Here is a 24,542-nt window from a genome sequence, read left to right as displayed (position 1 = left end):
TGTAGCAGTAATACATGTTACGATATTACTTGCAGATCATACAATAAACAAATTAAATCATTACCTTCACATTTTGTTTGGGTTCCGCTCCATGTTCTATTTGCCTGACAGAATCTCTCAGATGAACCTCTCAATAAAAATCCCTCATCGCAGCTATATACTATTTTATTTGTGTATGTTGTCAGGTTACCCACGTATGAGCCATTAAGAAGTGAAGGCAGTGGACCACAGTCAACGGCTATAAGACAAAATAATATAAGTGTATGGATACTACTACATGTCTTTTTTTCCTGAAATTAAAAAGCAAATAAATATATCCCCAACATAAAAATCTTACCTTTACAAGTGGGCTGTTCTCCACTCCATATCCCATCTGCTTCACATCGTCTGACAGGAGGACCAAGTAAATTAAAGCCCTCGTTACAAGAGAAAGAAAGTTTGTTGGGGTATGTAGTCTGATTCCCAATAACGGATCCATTCTTTGGAGGAGGAAGATTGCCACAATCTTTAGCTAAAAGAAAAAGAAGCATCTAAACAAAGAAGCTAAGGCAAAACAAAGCATAACCACTCTTGAATTTCGATGGAGATAGAAAGCCATTTAATTTGTGTGTTACATTTTCTTTTGTAACAAGTAAAAAAATAACATATGAGCTGTCAAGAGTTTCTGAATTGTATAGCTTAAAAACCGTTTTGCTCAATACGTCAATCAATCAGTCAATCGGTCAATCAGTCAGTCACTCAGTCAGTCAGTCAGTCAGTCAGTCAGTCATTGAAACAAACGATACCTCGACAAAGCCTGGTATTCCCGCTCCATGTCCCATTAGCTTGGCATGTTCTAGAGGCGGAACCGTCAAGTATAAAGCCGTCATCACAAGAAAAGGTAATCAAATGCGGGAATGTGGTCGAAGATCCTTGCAGACTTCCGTTCAGCGGGGCAGATAGTCCACCACAGTCAACCGCTAAATGAATAAAGCAAAACGTCGTGAAAAAGTGGAAGTTGATGATAACGTCTTGCAGCAATAGGCATGTTTTCTTAATTATACTACATTACTTTTACATACAATGAGCAAATTGTATCATCACCTTCACATTTTGTTTGGGTTCCACTCCATGTTCTGTTTGCCTGACAGAATCTCTCAGATGAACCTCTCAATAAAAACCCTTCGTCACAGTATGATAGCACTTTATTTGGGTACGTTGTCATGTTACCCACATATGAGCCATTTAGAAGTAAAGGCAGTGGACCACAGTCAACGGCTACAAGAGAAAATATTATTAGCTTAGAATACTACACAATGTATTTTTTCATGAAATTGAAAAGCAAAGAAAAATACCCCTAACATGTTAATCTTACCTGTACAATTGGGTTGTTCTTCACTCCATATCCCATCTGCTTCACATCGTCTGACAGGAGAACCAAGCAAATTAAAGCCCACGTCACAAAAGAAAGAAAGTTCATTGGGGTATGTAGTTTGATCCCCGATAATAGATCCATTCTTTGGAGGAGGAAGATGGCCACAGTCCTTAGCTAAAAGAATAACAAAGTAGCTTAGATAAAATAATAACGTTAACCTAAGCGCTCTTTAGAAAAGTGTGTACTTGTTGCTAAAAACTATAAAGCATTAAAATGAACCGAACGTTTTCGACATATTTTCATCTTCAGAGTTAAAGTTTCTTTTTCTTTTTTCTCGTCAGGTTTAAAAAGTTTCTTTTTAATTGCAAAATTAAAAACGAGAATTGTAGAAAAAAGTTAAAAGATGTTTTGAACCCAATCAATCAATCAATCAATCAATCAATCAATCAATCAATCAATCAATCAATCAATACGTCGGTCAGTCTGTCATTCTGTCAGTAGATCAAATGATACCTCGACAAAGCGTGGTATTCCCGCTCCATGTCCCATTAGCTAAGCATGTTCTAGAAGCGGAACCGTCAAGTATAAAGCCATCATCACAAGTAAGGGTAAGTACATTTGGAAATGTAGTTGAGGATCCTTGTACGCTTCCGTTTAGTGGAACAGCTAGTGCACCACAGTCAATAGCTAAAAAAATTGGAACAAAGTATTCTTACAACATTCCAAAGCAAAAAAAAAAAACGACTGCAAAGAAAATGTTCTAATTATAATAACAATAACAATAATGATAATGATCTTAGTCTTTTATTAGGAAACTTTCATTCACTTTCAATGTGGTTTTCAGAAAGGTTCTTCTTATCACTTTTAAGACTTATAACGCACGAGAGCCATTAGTTTGCTCATTTAACCTTTGTTTAACGACATCCCTGTTGCGTTTCCGCTAGGACGAAAATATAATGACCAATTGATAATTCAACAGCACGAAAAATGTTCAATTTATATTAGGTAGAAACGTAGAATGATCGCATATATAGCTTACTTACCTTCACATTTCGTTTGGGTTCCACTCCAAGTTCTATTTGCTTGACAGGATCTCTCAGATGAACCTCTCAATAAAAATCCTTCGTCACAGTATGAAAGCACTTTATTTGGGTACGTTGTTAGTCTTCCGAAGTGTGAACCATTAAGAAGCAAAGGCAGCTGACCACAATCGACGGCTATGGGATCAGAACAAACATTAGTTTTATCAGTATTACCGAATTGGTACATAAAATCGAAAGCAAGCCTGAACGTCAATTTGATTGATACTTGAAGGTATATTGAAATTACCATTGCACTTTGGTTGCTGTCTATTCCAATTTCCATCTGCTTCGCATTGCCTGACAGAAGAGCCAATCAAGTCAAAGCCCTCGTCACAGTGGAAAGTCAGTTTGTTGGGGTACGTGGTTTGATTTCCAATAACGGTTCCATTCACTGGAGAGGGTAGCTTGCCACAATCTCGAGCTAGAAAAAAAAAATAAAGGTAATGTATCTGCAATTTCGTTTCTTTTGAATAGCAATTCGTTTATTGTGAAGTAGATGCTAAGTACCTCGGCAAAATGCTGCCTTTCCACCCCATGTCGTATTAGCTTGACACTTCCTTGATGGAGAGCCGTCAAGTATGAAACCCTCGTCACACGAAAACTCAAGCGTGTTTGGAAATGTAGTTGAAGATCCGTGCACGCTCCCGTTTAGTGGGGCAGGTAGTTCACCGCAGTCAACAGCTAAAGTGATCACAACACAACATAATGTTAACAGAGCCCTTTATAGACAACTTCAACAATATTTAAAAAATTTCCTCCATTCTTTTAAATAAAACTAAAGGGCCACTCGCAAATAGCTGATATTAAAGAAATTAATCAAGTAAGGACGTTTACAAAATAAAATTTGGTAAATTTAAGATCATTGACGTCTATTGTGAGTTGCTGCATGGTGTCCTTTTAATAGAGGTATGATAAGATAGATGAATATTAATATACGTGATTGGTAACATGTCCGTTCGAACAGCCCAGTGACAGGTCGTACACAACTTCAGCCTCTGATCCTTGTTCTCTGCAATTTCCGTTAACGGTCTCAATATTGTCATCCATTTATCATGTTACTTTATGATATTCTTGAAAAATAAATGGTGGTGATGGTGATAAAAATGATTATAGCGAAAATGATGTAAATGATGGTAATGTAGGCGATGCTTACGTATTGAACACACCTTTACAAGAAGTGTGATTTCCACTCCAAGACCCATTTGCAAGACAAACTCTTACAGGTGATCCTTTGAGAACAAATCCTTCATCACATTGGAAATATACCTTATTTGGGTATGAAGTGAATTCGCCGTAAGAGGAGGCATTCATCGGCATCAGTAGAGAGCCACAGTCAACAGCTGGGAAAATTAATTAAAAAAGAAGAACTAATGAAAATGTTAATATTTCAAACATGCCGTATATTGTGCGTGTTGGGAACTTAAACAAAACGAAAGAAAAGTTATTTTACGAATCAAGTAAACGTCACGGTCGCACTCGAGTTAAACAAAGGGTAAAGATACCAGATTTGAACATTTACCTGTACAGGATGTTTCGTTGCCACTCCACTGACCATTCGACAGACATTTTCTTTTCTGTGACCCAATCATGACGAAACCAACATCACAAGAGAACGATATGGTATTTGGAAACGTTGTTTTGTGTCCACTGGAAGATCCATTCATTGGAACTGAGAGTGTGCCACAGTCTTTCGCTAAAATAATAGCAAAATAACAAAATAATAGCAAGTAAAATCTTCCAATCCTAAAGCGTTTCAGTTATTTGGAAGAAACCTTATGGTCATTATATACAAAGTTTTCAAAAAAGTGTTTACTTTCTTTATGCGGACGGAGACGTTTCCGGCGTAACCCTTCCATCAGTCGCAAATAGTGGTAATAAGCCGCTGATAAGCCGTTGTTGCCACAACAACCATGGCTCGGGTTTTAAGCCCTTTTTATTTCAATTAAGCATCCATTATTGTTAAGGGAGAGTTTTGTATCGACTTATTCTATATTTCCCCCCCCAAACCCCCCCCTTTCCCCCTCCAACCTCCCTTTCCCCGCCACTGCCCGTTTCAAAATGATGAATAGTTGTACACTGACCAGTAATACATCTCTACGTACAATTACAAAGGCTGAATAAATTTAAACCAAAATAAGGATATGAGACGAGAAGTTGCAAGGAGAAAAGGTATGAAGCCTACCAAAAGCCTTACATTACCTGTGCAAGCAGTTTGATTTCCACTCCAAATCCCAGTCGACAGACAATGCCTGATCCTTGATCCGGTCATGGTAAACCCATCATCGCAGCTAAATGTCATATGATTGGGATAAGTTGTCTTTTGTCCAGTGAATGAGCCGTTCGTTGGAACAGCAAGTGAACCACAGTCCTTAGCTTTAGAGACATTAGAATAGATCAATATTTGACACTTTTGGGAATGGCGTTAATTGCCTTGGGTGTCTCACAAAATTCGCCAAAGAACGAGAAACTAAGCACTTATTTATCCTTATTTAGTATTTGTCATAAACCTTACATAAGGGTTTCTATTTTTGTGATTGACGTAAAGTGCGAGGAAGCACGCACGAGCACTAATTCTCGTGTAGCTGCCTGGACATAAACGGGCAATAGACCACCTGTTTTTTTTTTTTTTTCCCGCCCACAAAGCTGATCTTTTGCATTAGTAAGTAGGTAAATAAGTAAAGTCTTTATTTAACGAGGGCAGCACTAAAACAGCATAAAAAATGCTAACAAACCAGTGGCCCTCTAAAATTATTTACAATAAAATATAAAAATGCACTAGAATACAAATATTAAAAACCATGGATTGTAGATTTACAAATAGTGCCTTAGAATGCCCTTATTTATAAGTAAAGAACAATTTTCCCTGCAAACGAATCACTCTTTCATTTTGGTGCCTTATCCTCAGCTGGTGGACGTTTATGGAGTACTATTATAGGTTTCGTACCTTCACAAAAAGCTGAAGTTCCGCTCCAAGTTCCTTCAGAGGTGCACCATCTAATCATTGATCCCTTGAGAATGAACCCATCATGACATCCGAAGGACACTTTATGAGGATACGTCGTCAGATTACCAAATAATGATCCATTCGATGGTGTTTCGAGTGACCCACAGTCTTTGGCTAAAACAGGTATATGACTTATTGGATTTGACAAAAACCGACCAAACAAGTTTTTAATATATAAAAATCAAAATGTGAGTTGAATGTGTATGGAAGAACGATTGTGCAATCGATTCGAGAGTAGTGCGTCACTAAAGTACTTATTCATGTATTTTTGAAGGCAAAGCAAATAAACGACAACTCACCTTGACAGTACGTTTCATTACCGCTCCACAGCGCATTAGCCTCGCAATGTTTAACACGTGATCCTTTCAGCTCAAAACCTTTGTCGCAAGTGAAGGTCAGTGAGTTTGGAAAAGTGGTCAACTTAGGCCCGACTATAGAACCATTTAAAGGAATCTTGAGAATGCCGCAGTCTTTGGCTAAAGAAGAAAAGGTATAAATTGAGATTTGTACAACCTTTAAAAGAAACGAACTAAAATAAATAATTAATACTACTAGAATGCTTTTCTGCTTCGAAAAGGTTTTCTTATTTGCCTTTACAAAATACTTTCAGCCACTCCACGCTTCATCAAATTCACACTCCTGCACATTTGCACATCTTCTCAAATTAAACAAAGGTATGGCTTTGCTTAGAAAAAAGGTTTTCGTGCCATATATGGGCGTGCTGATGAGTCTAATAAATTTGTTGTCAAAACCTTGGAAATACCATAGGTTGAATCCTGAGACTACAAAGTTTAATAGAGATCTCAAATAATTTCCTTCGTGAAAGAACGGCTGTCTTAGAATTATTTAAAGGTTTATCGAAAACCTGTTACCTTTACACAATGTCTGTTGGCCGCTCCATGTTCCATTAGGCAAACAACGTCTCACTGTAGATCCCGATATGATAAATCCTTCGTCACAACTAAATTCCATCGAATTTGGATACGTCGTGTCCTCTCCGAATATGCTACCATTCTGCGGAGTGGGAATGTGGCCACAATCCACCGCTATTAAAATAAAAAAAAATGTTTTACCAACTTCGTGAGGTTTTAACATTGAGCTGTTTGCTTGTTGCTAACGCACAGCGTGAAATGATACCTATATCACAAGATGAATTCTACGAGCTTCAGTAGGAAGGACTCTACTTATGATAGAGGAAACTAACGACAAAAATAGCAGCAACATCGCAAAAAAGCTATGAATTTAAAATTTTGAAATTACCTGTGCAAGACGTTTGATTTCCACTCCAAATTCCAGTCGACAGACATTTCCTTATTCTGGAGCCATGCATGTTAAACCCATCATCACAGCTAAATTGTATTTCATTCGGAAAAGTTGTCTTTTTTCCAGTAACAGAGCCATTATTCGGAACAACAAGTGGACCACAGTCTTTAGCTAAAGCAAGAAAGGACAGGTCGAAATTACAAAATACTTAGCGTTTGTTTTATTTTTTCTCTGCAAATAGGCTCCCGGTCTTATTTCATTTTTTATATATATTCCAAACTGTTTCCTCAAGCATGCTGCACTAAACAATGCCTCAAGTTATTATCAACGCGATGCTTGTGTATTTGGTTTTCCGAAGTGAAGCGCTTATTCGATTTTAACTCCTGAACGTTCATAGTTCATACTCTCACCGTAGTACAAGGGGTGGAAGAGCGTTGAGGTGAACCCAAAAATAAGAGAATTCCGGTCAAAATAGTCTAGATTTGGCCAAACCTTCATGTACCCATGGGGCTGCCCAGGACATCTGCTGAAAGTTTCAGCATTATTGATTAAATCTCCTTTGCAAAATTGAGAGAAAACCTCGACGGGGAGGAGGGATACCAGCTTGCACGTCCGAAAGCTAAACCAGCGAAAAGTATGAAAGTGTTCTTTTATGTGTTGTACCTTCACAGAAAGCTAGAGTACCGCTCCATGTTCCTTCAGAAGTACAACTTCTTACTTGTGAGCCTCTGAGGACGAAACCTTCGTCACATCTGAAAAACACTTCATTGGGATACGTCGTTTGATTGCCAAACATTGTTCCGTTGGATGGTACATCAAGTGGCCCACAGTCTTTGGCTAAAGCACCGGAAAATAATCGGAGATCACAATCGTTGGCTCAAGCATAGATACGCCTTTAAGATGACAGTTGAAAAGAGGTACGAGAAACTTTTGCTCGTTTTTTATGGATACATCAATTTGTAACCCCTTTACATTACGTAGTTGATTGGGGAGCAGCAGAGGTATCCCATTCGCATAGTGACGTTCAGCGTAAAAAATCTTGATCACTTGGCAGCTTTTCACAACAGCTACAGATATATATCCCATCTTTTGCTAATTAACTAAAACGTGTTTTTTTCCTTCTTACTTGTCTTTTGAATTGACTTACCTTGACAAATGGTTCTATTGCCACTCCAAACAGCATTAGCTTCACAATGTCTGACACGCGATCCTTTCAGTGTAAAACCTGGGCCGCATGTAAACGTTAACGAGTTTGGAAAAGTGGTCAGATACGGTCCGAGTACAGATCCATTGATAGGAACCTGGAGAAATCCACAGTCCTTTGCTAATGAATGAAGATAGAAAATACATCACTCGAATCGACGTTTTCAAGGACCTTAAATACAATTCTAAATCTAAAAAAGGCCTTTTCTTAAATCAAAAGCTTTCACTAGCTCACCTTCACAACGCGTTTCGATGCCACCCCATACTCCATCCGATTGACACTCTCGCACATTCGAACCTCTCAGATGAAACCCATCGTCGCAGGTAAACATAACTTTGTTAGGATAAGTTGTTTGATTTCCATGTGTCGTGCCATTCAAGGGTGTCGGAATAGGCCCACAGTCTTTGGCTGAATAGAAAGAGAGAAACTAGCCTATATAAGAAACAAACTACTGTATACTTTAATTACTGTTATGCGCGTTTTACATGAATAGAGAGAGCAACCTCATCCCGCGCCATGACTTTAATAAATTGATTGATTTTTTTTTAATCAAAGTGAGTATATAAATTAGGTTCGTCTTCCAAGTAAACACATGAAATTTCTAGTTATGAATCCAACAGCAGGCCCAAACAATTTCTTACCTTCACAAGAAGTTTCTACGCCATTCCATATTCCATGGGACGTACACTCTCGCACACTTGATCCGATCAAATTGAACCCATCGTCACAAGTAAATGTCACTTTGTTGGGATAGGTGGTTTCACTTCCGTGTATCGTGCCATTTAAAAGTGTTCCAATGGAACCACAATCTTTTGCTGTTTGGAGAAAGAAAAATCATTTAGAAAACTCTTCAAATGTTTGTTAGCATCTTGGCTCAGAAACGAAAAGAGAAAGAAATTAAAAGATAAGAAAAAATCAAATGGACCTCGAATTTACTATAGCACTGCCACAATCTTCGTTTCGCATTTTTGTTACCGTTGCAGATGGAGAAGTAAGATAAAAGTGGCTGTTGCAGTTATGAAACAACAAACATAGTTGAGGTGACAGCGACAATTCGAAGCTGAGAAAGCTGTTCATCAAGATGCGCTTTGACTTCGTTCGCGTCTGATTGGGTGATGCTCCACCACTCAGGAGGTGAAGAAACAGGGCCTGCAATATTCGATCTGAGCAATCTTGCACTCTTATTATGAAGTAAAGGATAATCATGAAATAAAATAATGGATGTAAACTACAGTAGAAGATGCTAGTGACCCTTAGGTTTTTTTCTTTTTTTCTAAAAGAGGCAGTTTGCGAAAAAATCGCGAGTGCCGGAGTTGGCGGATCGCGTTTTCAGGTCTGGTTTCTCGTCTCTGATGAATAGTATTTTGAAACTGTTGCAAGAAATTAGTTTATATTAATAATAATAATAAAAAAAAAAAAAAAAAAAAAAAAAAAAAAAAAAAAAAAAAAAAATTTTATTTATATACAAAATTTTTTTGAGGTGGGTGTTTTTAAAAATAAAAAAAAAAAAAAAAAAAAAAAAAACAAAAATTAGGGGGCCTATAAAAAAAAAGTGCCCCTCAAACGACTTTTTGAGAAAGCAGTCTTTGGCTTGGTACTGACAAGCAAATTGACAACAAATGCAAAATTATAAAACAACGGTGTCTTATTGACATAAAACTATAAATTACCTGAACAAAACGTTTCGTTACCACTCCAAATGCCCGTCGACTGGCATTTTCTGATCCTGGAGCCAACCACATTAAACCCATCATCACATTCAAAGGTTATTTCATTGGGATAAGTTGTCTTTCCTCCAGTGGAAGATCCATTAGTTGGAAAAGCAAGTTGACCACAGTCTTTAACTGCGTGAAAAATATAGTTAAATTATGAAGTGTTTTGGTAATGTCTTGAATTTTTCGGTATTGTAACGTTTTTCTAACACATGCATCTCCGATTGCTGTCTGTTTGCCCGAGTTGATCGTCAACCTTCATATTAAATTTAGATTCTAAATTTTATTTTAGATTTTCTTTTAACTGACAGCTTGGTAAGTGAAATTTGTTACCCAGTTCTTCATCCAAATCGTCTTTCAGGTGCCTATCAAGCCGATGGTTTTTCCATTTGTTCCATTTAACAAGACAAGATGGAACAAGTAGAAACAACTATCAGCTCGCTTCGAGACAAAAAAGACATTTTGAAGTACTACTGCGTAAATTCCATTTTAAGGAAAACCATTGTCGTACGTTTTTGCACACCTTTCTACATAATTATCCAAAGATACCTTACTGCCACAGCACCATTTTCAACACGAAATGACAAAACGAACTGAAGACAAGGGATTTGTTTTTCACCTTTGCAAAACGTTTCATCCCCACTCCATTGTTTATTAGCCTGACAAACCCGAGAAGATGATCCCATTACATCAAAGCCATCGTCACAGTGAAAAATAACTTCATTCTGGTACGTGGTCTTATTGCCACTTTTGGTACCATTGTTTGGCGCTTGCAGTGGTCCACAATCAACGGCTTGGAGATGGAAAGAAAGAATAAAAACACATTTATAAGTGCTCACTTCTCATATTAACCTTTTACTCTTCTAAAAAAGTTGCTTGTTTACTTTTACAAACGATAGGCTTTCTCTATCACTGAAGAAAATCGAAAGGAGTTTTTGTAAGTGGTGGCATGTACGTTGCGGTTTAAATTTGCGTTGGGTTTGACATTTTGTTAAGAGACCACGACATGTATGTTGTACCTGCAGGGTTAAAAGCAAAACAACAAAAAAACCGAGCAATGCTGTGAGGGCATTTGAATGAGATCATATTGAGCGAAAACCGACACATTCGAGGGAAATGGACTATGAATGTAGCTCACCGACTAACTACTTGGTAGTAAAGGACCTTAAATGCATGTTGGTACTTACGTTTACATCTCGTCTTATTACCACTCCAAGTTCCATTAGCTTGGCACCTTCTTACAACAGAACCTTGGATTTCGTATCCAATATCGCAAGTAAACGTTATCGGATGTGGGTATCTCGTCGAGAATCCGGACACTGAACCATGATCTGGAAGTTCTGGCTTGCCACAGTTGATGGCTTCAAAAGGAGAGAAGAAGCTTCAAAAGCAAGAGAATTCAACTCCAAAGCATTGTCAACAAAGCATAACAACGCGAACGGCTAAATGTGAAGCATTAGCTGGAAAAAGGTTGTTTAGGTGCTCGCAGTGATTTTACAGGCACCAGCTTTAGATGCCAATGAAACACTTGATGATATGCAATAACCTGCCGAGTTTGACAGATTACAAAGCGTCAGCGTCAGTCAGGAGCCAGGCGAGCAAGTAAATTTCGCTGCAGAGGCAAGCCGGCTGATTTATTTAGTTTGGCTTATGGCAGAGCTAAAGCTACAGCGCATAGCAGTTTAAGGAAAATTAAAAGTAATTGAGTTGCGTGAGCTGTAGAATACGAATGATAGATCGAAGGCAAAATGTTTGATGGACGAATGAATCACTCTTATAAGCAATCTTTAAATGCGCCATAAGTAATTACACGCCAGGAGTACAACTTAATTACTACTTAATTAAGGTAAAAAATACATAGTGAATAATTAAACTGAAATAAAATGTTCGAATACTGGCGGATAAATAAAAAGACGGATCAGTGATATGACGGATGAAGGAAAAGACGGGCAGACGGACGGACGAACGGACGGACGGAAAGACGGACGAACGGTCTGACGGACGAACGATTATACTACTTAGTTGAATAGAACTACGTATTGTAATATTCTACAGTAAAATAACATATGGTATCTCATTATTGTATATTTCCCTTCATTGGGGTAAAAAGTACTCTTTGTAAAGAGAAGGCACTTTATGATGCTTATCTATCAACTTTATTGGTTTCACTACCTTCACACATGGTGATGTCTCCACTCCAAGTTCTGTCCGCTTTGCATCTCCTACGGTGTGATCCACGTAAAATAAAGCCTTCGTCACAGTTAATCTCTACTTCGTTCGGGTAAGTGGTTTCTTTACCTAACACTGAGCCGTTCATTGGAGGAGGGAGCTCTCCACAATCGACGGCTTCACAAGAAAATATCAAAGAAAGACAAAAACGTATCAGAGCAGTTTTGCAGCAATGTGCTTTTTCTGCAGTTGTAAAAAGAAATTTAACCTCCAATCAATTGGAAAGAAAGCCCACAGACCATTTTGTAACTTCATCAAGAGTTAAACTCTTCACCGGTAAAGATACACTGCCGCCATACATGATCTTACGGGTATGAAACGGTAGGTACACAGGCCAAAATAGCTACTCCAGACCTCATTGCTCATTTTGGTATCCTAATCTGAAGGGACTAAGGTGCTGTAACAGTCCTCTAGGATAAGGTGCTACTTATAGCGCAGCATTTTCTTAGGTTGACCATAATATTACCGGTTCATCAGCACTTTTAATCTTGGGTTAAGATACTCTGGACTGTGTGTGAAGTGTCTTGCCTAAGAACACAACACAGTAAGGCCATTACACCTCCGCACTGGTGCGAATGGAACTTGCTATTGCAGTACATTTGTACGTTGGAAGTCGGGTCAAAACGTCTAGATTCGACCTGCCGGGTGATTCTGTTGTGTTTTGGCAAAGAACTGGCAAATAAAGCGTCGATCCCGTCGGCCCTCCTTCCTTCGACTGGAACGTACTTTATCCTTACAAAAAAACATGTACCAGTACTTCATCATAAGGTTGTACAATCTGGATTTCAATGATTACCTTTACAGACTGGTATTTCCCCGCTCCAGGTCTTATTAGCCATGCACGTCCTTGAAGGAGAACCAACCAAATCGAATCCAGCATCGCAACTAAACTTCATAGTGTTAGGAAAGGTTGTGACAGTTCCAAAAGACGAACCGTTGTTAGGCGGAGTCAAAGCACCGCAGTCAACCGCTACAAGAGATTAGGGACACAAAAAATATTGAACTCTTCATGATATACTTTCTTCACAATGTGAATGCACTCAGTTATCTTGAAAATATTGGCCATTATATAAAAAAACGTTTTCATTTGTTGTCCGTCTTATTTTGTTTCGTTCGTAACCATCCTTGTTTGTTTTCGGTTTCTTACTAGTTTATTTGTGATTTTGTACCTTAGGAAACTATTTTGAGTTTCTTTCAATTTAAAAGTAACTTTATACTTCGAGGATATAATTTAAAATGACATGACATAACTCCTTTAAAAGTCATTGTTGATACTGCTTCATGTAGTATTTTTCCTTTTTTTTCGAAAAAATAAAGTCGTATTTATCTACCACAATTTATAGGCTAGCTCAATACAATATAGAAATATTACTCCCATTGTAAGTTGCTGATTATCAATAGTAAAGTTTAATTTTACCTTCACATGAGGTTTTGTTTCCATCCCATTTGCTATTCGCTTGGCACGTTCGTCTGTGTGATCCGAGTAAATTGAAACCTTCGTCACAGTTAATCTGCACATGGTTGGGGTAAGTGGTTTCTTCTCCTGACAGCGAGCCGTTCATTGGAGCAGAGAGTTTTCCACAATCCACGGCTTCACAAGAGAAATTGAAAGGCAAAAGATACAAAGGAGTTTTTTACTTTCTTCGTTATATGCTGCAACATTCTTTGCAGCCAAGAAAAGCAAGACCTTATTCAATTTTCCGCGATTTTACCACATAACTAAACACATTACTTGAGTTTTCAAATGGCAAATTGATTTAACTGACTTCTTGTCACGCTTAGATACTTAACTTCCTGTTCTGTGGCTAAATACTTTTACTACACCATTAAAAAAAAAACAGTCCAAAGCAACCATCGTCTACAGGCGCTGAAACACAAGTTGCCCGATATTGCAGTGTAGCACACCTAAATGAATGTACTAATTAGCAACGTTTCGTTGCAGAAGGCGTTGAGGCCATGTTAGGTGCGTTATTACTATACACAACAACTGACAGGTTTTTTGTGACAGGTATTACAATGCACGCAACGGTCATTACATTTACGACAAATATTGAAATTCACGTCGTTATAAAAATTCACGACAGTATGCACCGCGATAGTTGTACCAACAAGAACAAAAAGAATGTCTAACATAAAGGGCTGTATTAAACCATAATCAATCACATCAACGCTCACTGATGGGCAAGGCTTTATTTATATTTATTTTTTCATTGCCTTTATTGATTAGCGGATTATCGATAAGACACTAAAAGGGTTTATCTTCATCTGATCGATATGACAAAATATCAAGTCTTGACTAAATTGTCTTGCCTTTATGTTTCTGTCTGCGTGTTTCTTATTACAGATGCTTCATTTACTTACCTTTGCATGTAACTTCTTTTCCACTCCAGTTTTTATCTGATGTGCACATTCTTGTTTCGCTTCCTTCCAGTTCAAAACCGTCATCACACTGGAACCGAAGCGAGTTTTGGAAAGTTGTTCCATTGCCAATAAATGATCCATTCTTTGGACGGGGTGGGAAACCACAGTTAACAACTGAAATAAAGATAAAAAAGTTTAATTTCTAAATAGTCACATCAAAAGGGTATAACGAGGACAATACGCTAGGAAAGGTGACGAATCTATGATTTTCAGCATTTGCATTACAAAAATTATTCTTCCTTGTTATGAAGCACTCATATTTTAGTAGAGACCCCGTGTTATATATGACGTATTTTTACAACAAAATGACGTCATCAATTCAAAATGAGAGCAGTGTTGGCGCAGTGGTAAGAGCACTCGCCTCCCACCAATGTGGCCCGGGTTCAGATCCTGAGTCATATGTGGGTTGAATTTGTTGTTGGTTCTCGTCCTTGCCTCGAATGTTTTTTTCCTTCGGGCTCTCTGGTTTTCCCTTCTCCATAAGAAACAGTTCTGAATTCCAGTTCGATCGCATTTACCATCTTGGATTTCAGTTTATTTAATAAATTGTCAGAAAATTTCCAAAAATGGATTTATATAATCGAGAAGAACGGAGGAAACCCGGTATCGAAACAAACAAAAGCGAAACGGGCTCTCCGGAACTCTCAATTTGGGATGACAGCTTATCAAATGACAGTTGGTATAAAAACGTCAAGTCACGTGAGCAGAAAAACTGACACACCAAAATGTCGTCCGATGCATTATAAATAAAGTTGCAAAGATTGATTAATATAAATACCTAAAAATCTAAGATTACCAAAATACATTTCCCAGGTGAATAGACCCAAGGCAAATATGGCGGCTGTTAATTTTCGGCTCCCAGAAGAATCATTTGTCAACAAATTAAATTACCCCTAACTAAAAGATAAAGTCAAAGAAAATCAGTGTATGAAGTTTAAAGGCTATACGTTTATTTAATGGGAAGTTACAGGGACATTTATATTGCCAAAACCATGAAAACTAGGCTAGTCAGGCCAGGGTGACTTTTTCCATACAAATCTCTTAAATTTGAATGAGTCATAACATTGCAGCCATTTAACCCAAAACAATGAAACTTCTCAGAATAGCATAATATTTTATATATATTTAAGTGCCACCATCAGCGTTTTAAGAAACCTGACCAAACAATGGAAATAAATAACAATCATTTTTGCATAGGGTCTATAGGGTTAATAAAATAATACAATGTTCTATGAAGTCGTATAGCTCAATAAAGCGAAAGTTTAGCTACTAGAAATACTAGAAATTTGCCATATATATATAATGAGGCACACCACCGAGACTAACACCACACATTATATCTTTCGGCTGTTAAAAAGTAAATTAAGGGAAGATCAGTTAGTCTAGTCTTCCGTTACTTATCCAAGGGTATAACAAAGAGCATTTTTTTTGCAATCTACCTTTGCAAACTGGCTGTATTCCAGTCCAAGTTCCATTCAGTTGACACTTGCGATCCGGTGACCCGACAAGTTCATAACCCAAGTCGCAGTTAAAGTAAACTACACTGTTGACTGAGTATGTTACCCCGAGCTTTCGTCCATTTTCAGGAGTACCAGGATCGCCACATCCTCCCTCTAAAAAAATTGACAAGAAATTAGAATGCAAATGACGATGGCATTGCTAGTAAACCTCTGTATATACGGACGCGTCGTGTTGAAAACGAGTGATCTTTCAAGTGCATATCAACCTTAACTTTTCACATAACTTCGAGTGATATCACAATCTATTATTGAATGCGCTCGGACGCAGCTTTTTGGATGCGTAATACTTGGTACTTTTCCTTATCACATCATCAGTAAACCTTTTTGGTATCGCTGAAAGGAAGCATTAGTTTTACAGAAAAGCTCGGCGCATATGTATCTGGGTATAGTTTCCTTGAAGCAGTTGCTCTGATGATGGTAATTGATCTCTCATGGTCGCAGTCTGCCGCATAAAGCACTTGACGTAAATGTCCCCCCCCCCCCCCCCCCCTCGGGTAGATTACTCACCAGTACATTTGAAAGGCAACACGGTCCATTTTCCAAGAAAGCACATTTGAGTGGCCATTCCTTCCTGGTTGTAACCTTCGTTGCATTTAAACGTGACTTTGTAGCCAGAAGGATACTTTTTACTTGGATTTGAAATGTACGCATTTCTTGGAATTGTCGGCTCTGGGCAGTCACGCACTGAAAAACAAATGGCGGGAAGAATTGGTTAGTTTGTAGCCATACTATCTGTGTCGACATATTAGGAACCCACACTGCCGCTGTTGTAGCGAAGGAAAAGTCAAACGTTTCTGAGGACCGACATATTAGGAACCCACACTGCCGCTGTTGTAGCGAAGGAAAAGTCAAACGTTTCTGAGGACCATTATAAGAAGCACAAAACGTCATAATCAAAGCAGACGGTCTAAATGTTTTTTTGTTGGTTTGTTCGTTTCCTTGTTTCTTTTGACTGTTAGTTTTTAGGTTAAAATTAAACTGCGTTAGTTAAATTTTGAATAGGATTTATGCGGAACTATTGTTAGCTATAAGAGAGAAGTATCTTTTGAAAACGAACTGAGACAATTTACCTTATTACATGAAATTTTGGCGACACTTTTTTTTAGCGAATTTAGCGATTTTTCAAGAAATCGCTAAATCAAATTGTCGCTAAATACGGATTGAAAATTAAGTGACTTATGTTCCAAAATTTACAAAAATGGCTAAATTAAAGTGTCGCTAAATACGTTTTTTTCAGAATTGCTAAATTAAGTTGTCGCCAACATTTCATGCAATAAGGTACGTCAAACTTTATAATATACGTCGATGAATTACCTTAATGTTACTTATTTTCGCGGGAACTTGATTTCGCGAAAATGGAACGGGCATATTTCGCGGGACTTAAATTTCGTGATTTGGCCTAAAAAATACGTTTCAAGGAACTAAATTTCGCGAAAATTGTCAAAATGCTGGTCTACATTAACAAACAGTAAGCCTCAAACTTGACAAAATTGATTTTAAGTTTTCCCCAGCAATAGTTTCTAATGACACTGAACAAAACCATATAACAAAACGAAACTTAAAACAGTTTGACATGTTTTTTGTAACAAAGTAGAGCTAGTTTGACGACTGTACGAAGATAATTATGTAGTAAACTGACGGCAACGTTGATTAATCATAACGAATTATATCAAAGGGTATTAAAGTTTGCGTCGTTATTTTTCGCGAGAACCTTTTTTCGCGGGTCTTTAATTTCGCGATTTTTTGAAAATTGCGAAAAACGCGAAAATTAAGTCCCGCGAAAATAAGTAAAAAATAAGGTATGAGGTTCCAAATTATTGAATAACAGAGTCTTCTTTTTCTTTGTGAGTCACGTAAGGTTGAATTATACTTACAGCATCTAGGAGTGAGACCGTCCCATCTTTTCTTTGCAGTACATCTCTTGACAGGTTCCGTGTTTAAATCGTATCCCTCATCACACGTGTAATGAGCTGTAGAGTTGTAATTTGTTCCCGTGAAATTAAGCTTTCCATTCTGTATAGGAGGTGGATTGCCGCATGACATACCTAATAAGCAAGAAGTAATCACAGTAATGAAAATTTAAGACGGAATCCGCCAGGACTTAATTCGACTATTTATTGACCAAAATTATTTATATCTTGTTGCAAACTTCTGTGTTCCTGTTTCAAATAACAGACCAAACATGGAAAACAAATTTCGAAGTTCCACTGAATTTTACCAGGCTCTGTTAAGAAATTTTTGTTGGCGTTATCACGGATAATTTATTTACATATTTTGCTTATAGAAAGAGTATAAAATAACGCAATAGGATTTAAATTATTTCTTGATGGATTTCGTCTTAAACATGATTCTCAGAAAAGCAAGAGTCCAGAAAAGAAAAAGAAGAAAAGAAAAGAGAAGAGAAGTAAAAAGTAAAAAGGGGTCTATTTGAACCTTTATTTCCCAAGGTGAAGTTCCAAGAGGGAAAGAGCTCCGACGAAGGGCTAACGCTCAAAACGTCAGCTTTTAAGCCAACTGCATTTTAATGTTGTAATGGTAAGTTGGGAATTACAGTTTGGTAAGCGATGGAAGATTTAGGCCCCGTCCACACGTATCCGTTTTCGTTTGAAAAAGAAATTTTTTTACGACAGCAAACTGTACGACAGCGGACCGCTGAGGGAACAACAGGACACAGAAACAGCGAGGATCGAAATGCACCAATCACAGCTGTTGAAAACCAACCAATCACAGCGCAGCAGCGTGCTTTATAAGTTCACGCACAACAGTCGACCTTATCGCCTGATGAAGACTAGCAGTGTGCAGTCGAAACGTCGCGATCTACATCACAAGTGACACTACGTCGTGAGACAAACGAAAAATACTTTATTATTAGAAATTTCTTTCTTTCCAATTTCAAAATAAAATCGCGTCCACACGATGCGTTTTCGAATTGTTTTCGCCCGTCCAGACGGAAACGCTAAAACGATTCGAAAACGTTAATACCAATTACAGAACATGCGCGTTAACCCAATTCACCAGTTAAATGAGCCCGCAAGACCGCAAGTGGCGTCATCTATTTCGAAAGTTCCGTTTTCATCGTCCATACGAAAACACGAAAACTGCGTTTTCAAAGGTTTCCACTCTCGAGAGCGCTTTTGAAAGTTTCGTTTTCAGTCACCGTTTTTACAGGATCCTTGTGGACGAAAGGCCAGGCAACGAAGAGAAAGTTTCGTTTGAAAACGAAAACAGCCATGTGCGAACAGGGCCTTATAAAGTAAGCTGACAAGGTGCTGGCTGGTTAGTTGCCATGGAACTTTTTACAAGTTGTAAATAATAAAGATGGTAAATTTCAAGCTCGGTGATAAATAGTGAAGAAATTATTCAACATGACGCGAGCGTGGGACAAAGAAAAAATCTGAGTCCCCGACGGGAATCGAACCCATGACCTCCCAGAAATACCGGTTGGGCGCTCTAACCGGTATTTCTGGGAGGTCATGGGTTCGATTCCCGTCGGGGACTCAGATTTTTTCTTTGTCCCACGCTCGCGTCATGTTGAATAATTTCTTCACTTTTTACAAGTTGTAGCTAAAACCTATGAAAACGGCACTCGTAATAACCTCTAGTTTTGTCCTGTGCAAGTAGTTACTGACCTTTCTCTACGCAACTAAAACCACAACTTCCGTCGCATAGGCACTGGTAATTACTGGAGCCGCATCCACTCTGAGGCGAGCACTCTTGAGTACATTTGGTTCTGGGTGCACGGATGGTTCTTTTGCACGCGTGAGTACCTAGAGAAAACACAAGATATAAAACTCGAAATATGTAACACATATTTGAGTAACTAGCTTACAAGGATTTTGTCAATATGCACCGTGTAACACTGATATAAACATGCCTCTAAAAATGAAAAAAAAAAGTTGAACCATGCACCTGTTGTTCCAAAACATTGACAATAAATTTCACGGACATAGCGAACATGCGATATAATCGATATTAATATCACATAGTCGCTAGATCAGACATCGTCGTGTGGATTTATCACACGATTTATCAAACACCGCAAAGAATGGTGCAAAAGTACCTTTTTGCTTCCTAACAACTGATGGTATCAAGGATGAGTCATGAAATAGTAGGCTTAAAACTAGTGGTAACCACAGGTTAGAAAGTGCGGGCCTCGATGCAGTTAAGAGAAGGTACTGGGAGGGAAGTGTTTCAGACAGTGTCGATAAATCACTGGACAAAGAAAAATTATGCCGAGTCAGGTCGAGTAACGCGTCACGCTTAAGTCACGAATGTTTTTTATTGTTTCCTATTGCCGCGAACCAATCAGAATTGTTTTTTTTTTATTGACAGTTTTGCGAAGTGTAGTCGAGCACGCGGTGTGAATTGAGATGTGATTTTCCTCCGTCGGCAAACTCGCTTTGTTGTCAGTGTTACAAGGAATTTCTCGGAATCATTCGCTTTGCCGTAGTTTATCTGTGATACAATCACAGCAGATCTTCTCAAAAGCAACACCTATAAAACAACGTCCGCAAAACGTAATGTCTGCAAGAAAGAAACCTCGATCTAATTTGACAAACTGTTGATTTTTCGCATTCTTATCGCTCTTGGAGACAAGTTTTTTCTCTTCCGGTGTTACGACAGACTGTCGTGATTGACACATTTTTTGCATTCCGATCGTTCTTAGTGGAAGAACAAAATTTTCAACTTCCGGTTTGCAGATAGCCTTTATAAACGTGGCGCGCACGCGTAATACGCAATCCGCTGGTCACTGTCAAGATTAGGGTTGCGGGCCTCTCTTGGGCCCGCAAAAACTAAGTAGGCTGAAAGTATGTTATTTTTACAAAGCAAACCAAGCTTAAAGACATCCAAATCATCAAATGTGACGAGGCTTGTAGATTTAGGAGTTTGAAAACATACCTTCACATTTAAACGGGAATCGAGTCCACAGTCCACTAATACAGATTCTGACAGGATTGCCACCCGGAAGCTGTTTAAAGCCCTTTTTGCAAGCTAATTTAATTCTCTCGCCAGTCATATATGTTCGGTTGAAGTTGACCGGTTCTGCGATGTAGGTGGAAAACGGAATTGTCGGCAAGCTACACATTCTTACTGAATAAAAAAAAAGTAAAACAGAATTATGTCAAATAAAATAAATCAAATTAAATCAGACAAGCTGGAAACAAGACAAGTAGTTGTACAGTGATTTCAAAGCCCGTCTGACCTCGTAGCCCAGTCGGTAAAGCTACAGCGATCCGTGCGAAGGCTGTGGGTTCGAATCTCACCAAAGTCAAAAAGGCTTTTTTATTTGCCTCGTGTAGTCCCCAATTTCTTTTCTTTTCTTTTCTTTTCTTTTCTTTTCTTTTCTTTTCTTTTCTTTTCTTTTCTTTTCTTTTCTTTTCTTTTCTTTTCTTTTCTTTTCTTTTCTTTTGGGGGGGGGGGGGGGGGGGGGAGGGAGGGAGCTAACGCTCAGAAGGAAATTCACGGATGAATTCTCTAGTTACTAGCTTTCTGTTGGTGGTGAGGAATACGTGTTCTATTGCTGCGTGCCTCAACAATTCTACCCTTAATTTATTATCAATCAAACAAACAACTTAAAAACCAAATCTTTGAGAAATGACCGAAATTAAGAAAAATCGATCGAAAATAATATAAGTAGAGCAAAAGGGAATGTTGAGCACTATAACTTTTATATCTGACGTCAATTATCAAAAGGGTTATCTTAAGCAAGATGTAATAGAAAAGAAAACCGCGGCAGGTTTTTGTTTTTTGGGCTAGTCAATACTTACAGCAGTTGGGTCCCACGCCGTCCCATTTTCCATTCGCTCGGCACGTTCTCTGGGATGCTCCAGACAATGTGTAACCTTTGTTACAAATGTAAGTAACGGTGTCACCGAAATTCGTGGATGGATATTGTGGCTTTGCATTCCTTACGCCCGGTGGTCTCCCACAAGATAAATCTGTCCAACAAAAAATGACAAAAATATTCAATAAAAAATGAAAAAGTATGAAATAAGGTTAACTTTGAATAATATAAGACAAGATATAATTGACAGTCGTTTGTACGGGGGTGTGGCTGCTCTATCCGAAAACACGTCTCGGTTTTAATCATTCAGTTTTTTTTCGAGTTTCTTTAAAGCTTTGGTATCCCTAAGTTATTTTCTTTTCCCTTCACATTCAATTTGCGTATAAGTTTGCGTGTACGGTTACTTCACTAAACAACAACATCAACAACGAACGAACGAACAAATAAACAAGCAAACAGACAAACAAAATACAGGTTTGAAGCGAAGCGGTCAATGAGACTCTCTTGGAAGGAAAATTTAGTGATTAGTTGTAGTTTTTAAGACACTTTCGCCATAAGGGTGCTCTCAAACTGAACAATGTTGCAAATAATTCTAAATGCACCTGTTACAACTGAAACGATATTCGGCCGTCGTTGTTATAAGCCTAGGAATTATTTATTTTTGGAAAAGTCACAAGGATCTAAATGTACTTTCTACATACCTTTCTTTACGCAGCTATTCCCACAGTCGCCATCGCAAAGGCACTCCTCCCCAGGCCCACTGCAGCCAGTGGAAGGATCGCATCTGGCCACGCACATCCGACTAGGCTGTCGATTCGTACGAAGGCAGTCCGATTGGCCTGAATATAAACAATAAAGAAGTTTTGGTCATAAAAAGCTTGGTGTGTGGTCATGCCGAGGTGTGAAGCTCATGCTCACTTGTCGCATGCTTCCCGCTTCTTTCACGCTCGCTTCTCGCTCATTCCACAGTTGTTCGCAACTCGTTTCACTCATTCAACGCTTGCTGTTAATTCAAGCTGTTTTCACGCTAGTTTCACGCTTGATTCAGGCTGATTCTGCGCTCGCTTCATACTCATTCGAAGCTAGTTTGACACTAGCCTGCAGAACAGGCGGTTTTTGTACGCTTCCCTAGTTCCCAAAATAATTCCTCTGTTTTGTGATCCTTGTTCCCAAAAATATCACAAACACAGCTTTTGTTCCCGTGTTCAGAGCTTTATGTTCCTTTTGTTCCCTTGTTGCCAATTATTTTATGTCCTTGTTTCCTGAAACCCCAGGAAGAGGCTCAAAATTGCTTGGTTCGGGCTCTCCTCGCACTCGCGTTATACTTATTCCAAGCAATTAATTTAGACTCGCATTGCGCTCGTTTCACGCTCGGTCATTCCAAATTTAATTTAGGATCGTTTCACGCTCGCTTCACGCTCTTTCCACGTCCGCTCTACGTTGTGTTTACGTTGGCTACATGTTCTCTTTACACTCTTAGGAGGCTCAACGAGTTAAGAAGAGTTAAGAAGGTATTACGTTGTTTTTACTGAAAATAATGTCAGTTACCTTACTACAGACACTTCACATTTCTCCTTTTTTCCGGACAGTTTTAGAATTGGGAATTAGATTCTCTATAACGAGCCATCGCCTCTTTTACCATCCTTGGAAATAATCGAGAAATTGAAATAATCCAAGTTTGTCATTTCTTCGTTTTGTCAAAAATGGATACCCATTTCCTGTACAGTGCTCTTCTTGCTGGTTAATCCACATTAATCCCACTAAATGGCAAGTTCCCGCTATTGAAACCCTTGACTTTTGACAGGAAAAAACAACAAGCCTTCTCTTTTTCCTTCTTGGCACAAAAAAGAAAAAGAACGCAAGGAAAAAAGCGCGTGGGAGGAAGAAATGATCATGCAGAGCATTGGTTTCCATCGCATTTGCGCAGTTTACGTGCGACCCGGCAAAAGATGCAACGTCAAGATCAAAGCAATTAAATTGTTATCTAGCTCATTCTCTATAAAGTTACCGTATTCCTAGTCGATCTATTGGCTGGCAGCGCAAGACATTTCTTATCAGCAGCCAAACAGATTTTTTTTTTTTTCAGAAAACTTGATATTTATATGTAGCAAGTGAGGATGACCTTGTCATAAAACATCTTATCCTCGAGCTTCCTGTTGTGACGTGCGATCCAAGTGCGACAACTCGCGCATATCGGCTGATATTTCTTGCTCTAGAAGATTTTTAAGATCATATCTCTATCATATAAACCATTAAACGTTATCACAAAATAACATCAATAGATCTGCCTTTGTTTAAGGAACACACATTATTGCATGATATAATAAATAAAATCTCATCGCCGCCGTCTTAAATCACAGAGCAATCGATTAGTAGTTGATCCTTTTAGTTCATAGGCCTTAAATTTGAAATATCGTGTCTGCAAAACCATCAAAGCAAATTATAACCGGCGATATGGAGATTCGTGGCCGTGAGATGATGAACTGTTCAACTTTGTTATAAGTCTGAGACTCAGAACGCAGCTCCTACACAATTCGAATGAATGAAACTTACCTTTTACTTTACGAGAAGAAAAGATGACCCAAAGCAGCCATAAGCTAAACAGAATCTTCATTTCTATTATCCGGTTGAATGTTTAACGCACAACACAAGCCTTGGTGGCTTGTTGACTATGAACGAAAACGTGAAACCCCACCGGGGACTAGGGAAATGTAAACCCGTGTCGACTTTAATTGATAGCTATCGTGTTTCATTGAGTGTGATAGATCATCTCCTTGTCGCCTCCTTTGCAAGCGTCACGTAACCGTCACGCAATCTCATCATAGTACTGTCTCATGAACAGCCGGGACCAGAGGTTCAATAAATGTGCTTATTTTTAAGCTTAACGGCTATGACTGTCTGTTGCTTTTTTTGACTTAAGGACGTTCGCGGGAAAAAAATCCTTATTTCTAAAACTTTCACCACGGTG

The 24,542-nt window shown here is 38.5% G+C and overlaps 1 protein-coding gene across 1 annotated transcript in view; it reads right to left on the bottom strand.

The window, feature by feature from the left end:
- LOC144633063 (CUB and sushi domain-containing protein 1-like) overlaps positions 1 to 24,259 on the bottom strand; it is a 62,324-nt gene extending 38,065 nt beyond the window's left edge. Inside the window, exons 1-35 of the mRNA XM_078491839.1 lie at positions 24,128 to 24,259; positions 22,276 to 22,413; positions 21,558 to 21,728; positions 20,689 to 20,880; positions 19,419 to 19,556; positions 17,664 to 17,834; positions 16,297 to 16,473; positions 15,709 to 15,882; positions 14,210 to 14,383; positions 13,266 to 13,439; positions 12,645 to 12,818; positions 11,792 to 11,965; positions 10,807 to 10,980; positions 10,239 to 10,412; positions 9,578 to 9,751; positions 8,549 to 8,722; positions 8,142 to 8,315; positions 7,851 to 8,027; positions 7,367 to 7,540; positions 6,701 to 6,874; positions 6,313 to 6,486; positions 5,740 to 5,916; positions 5,381 to 5,554; positions 4,636 to 4,809; positions 3,956 to 4,129; positions 3,603 to 3,776; positions 2,944 to 3,117; positions 2,684 to 2,857; positions 2,398 to 2,571; positions 1,868 to 2,041; positions 1,355 to 1,528; positions 1,084 to 1,257; positions 786 to 959; positions 338 to 511; positions 65 to 238 (exon numbers count right to left, since the gene is read on the bottom strand). Coding sequence (XP_078347965.1) covers positions 65 to 238; positions 338 to 511; positions 786 to 959; positions 1,084 to 1,257; positions 1,355 to 1,528; positions 1,868 to 2,041; positions 2,398 to 2,571; positions 2,684 to 2,857; positions 2,944 to 3,117; positions 3,603 to 3,776; positions 3,956 to 4,129; positions 4,636 to 4,809; positions 5,381 to 5,554; positions 5,740 to 5,916; positions 6,313 to 6,486; positions 6,701 to 6,874; positions 7,367 to 7,540; positions 7,851 to 8,027; positions 8,142 to 8,315; positions 8,549 to 8,722; positions 9,578 to 9,751; positions 10,239 to 10,412; positions 10,807 to 10,980; positions 11,792 to 11,965; positions 12,645 to 12,818; positions 13,266 to 13,439; positions 14,210 to 14,383; positions 15,709 to 15,882; positions 16,297 to 16,473; positions 17,664 to 17,834; positions 19,419 to 19,556; positions 20,689 to 20,880; positions 21,558 to 21,728; positions 22,276 to 22,413; positions 24,128 to 24,188 — 5,926 coding nt within the window. The 5' untranslated portion in view covers positions 24,189 to 24,259. The remainder of the gene's footprint in view (positions 1 to 64; positions 239 to 337; positions 512 to 785; positions 960 to 1,083; positions 1,258 to 1,354; positions 1,529 to 1,867; positions 2,042 to 2,397; positions 2,572 to 2,683; positions 2,858 to 2,943; positions 3,118 to 3,602; positions 3,777 to 3,955; positions 4,130 to 4,635; positions 4,810 to 5,380; positions 5,555 to 5,739; positions 5,917 to 6,312; positions 6,487 to 6,700; positions 6,875 to 7,366; positions 7,541 to 7,850; positions 8,028 to 8,141; positions 8,316 to 8,548; positions 8,723 to 9,577; positions 9,752 to 10,238; positions 10,413 to 10,806; positions 10,981 to 11,791; positions 11,966 to 12,644; positions 12,819 to 13,265; positions 13,440 to 14,209; positions 14,384 to 15,708; positions 15,883 to 16,296; positions 16,474 to 17,663; positions 17,835 to 19,418; positions 19,557 to 20,688; positions 20,881 to 21,557; positions 21,729 to 22,275; positions 22,414 to 24,127) is intronic.
- Positions 24,260 to 24,542: the final 283 nt, after the last annotated feature.

The sequence above is a fragment of the Oculina patagonica genome, chromosome 1, assembly GCF_052425735.1.
Source record: "Oculina patagonica isolate OP01 chromosome 1, crgOcupat, whole genome shotgun sequence".
NCBI lineage: Eukaryota > Metazoa > Cnidaria > Anthozoa > Scleractinia > Oculinidae > Oculina > Oculina patagonica.
This window is presented reverse-complemented; position numbering and strand designations above follow the sequence as displayed.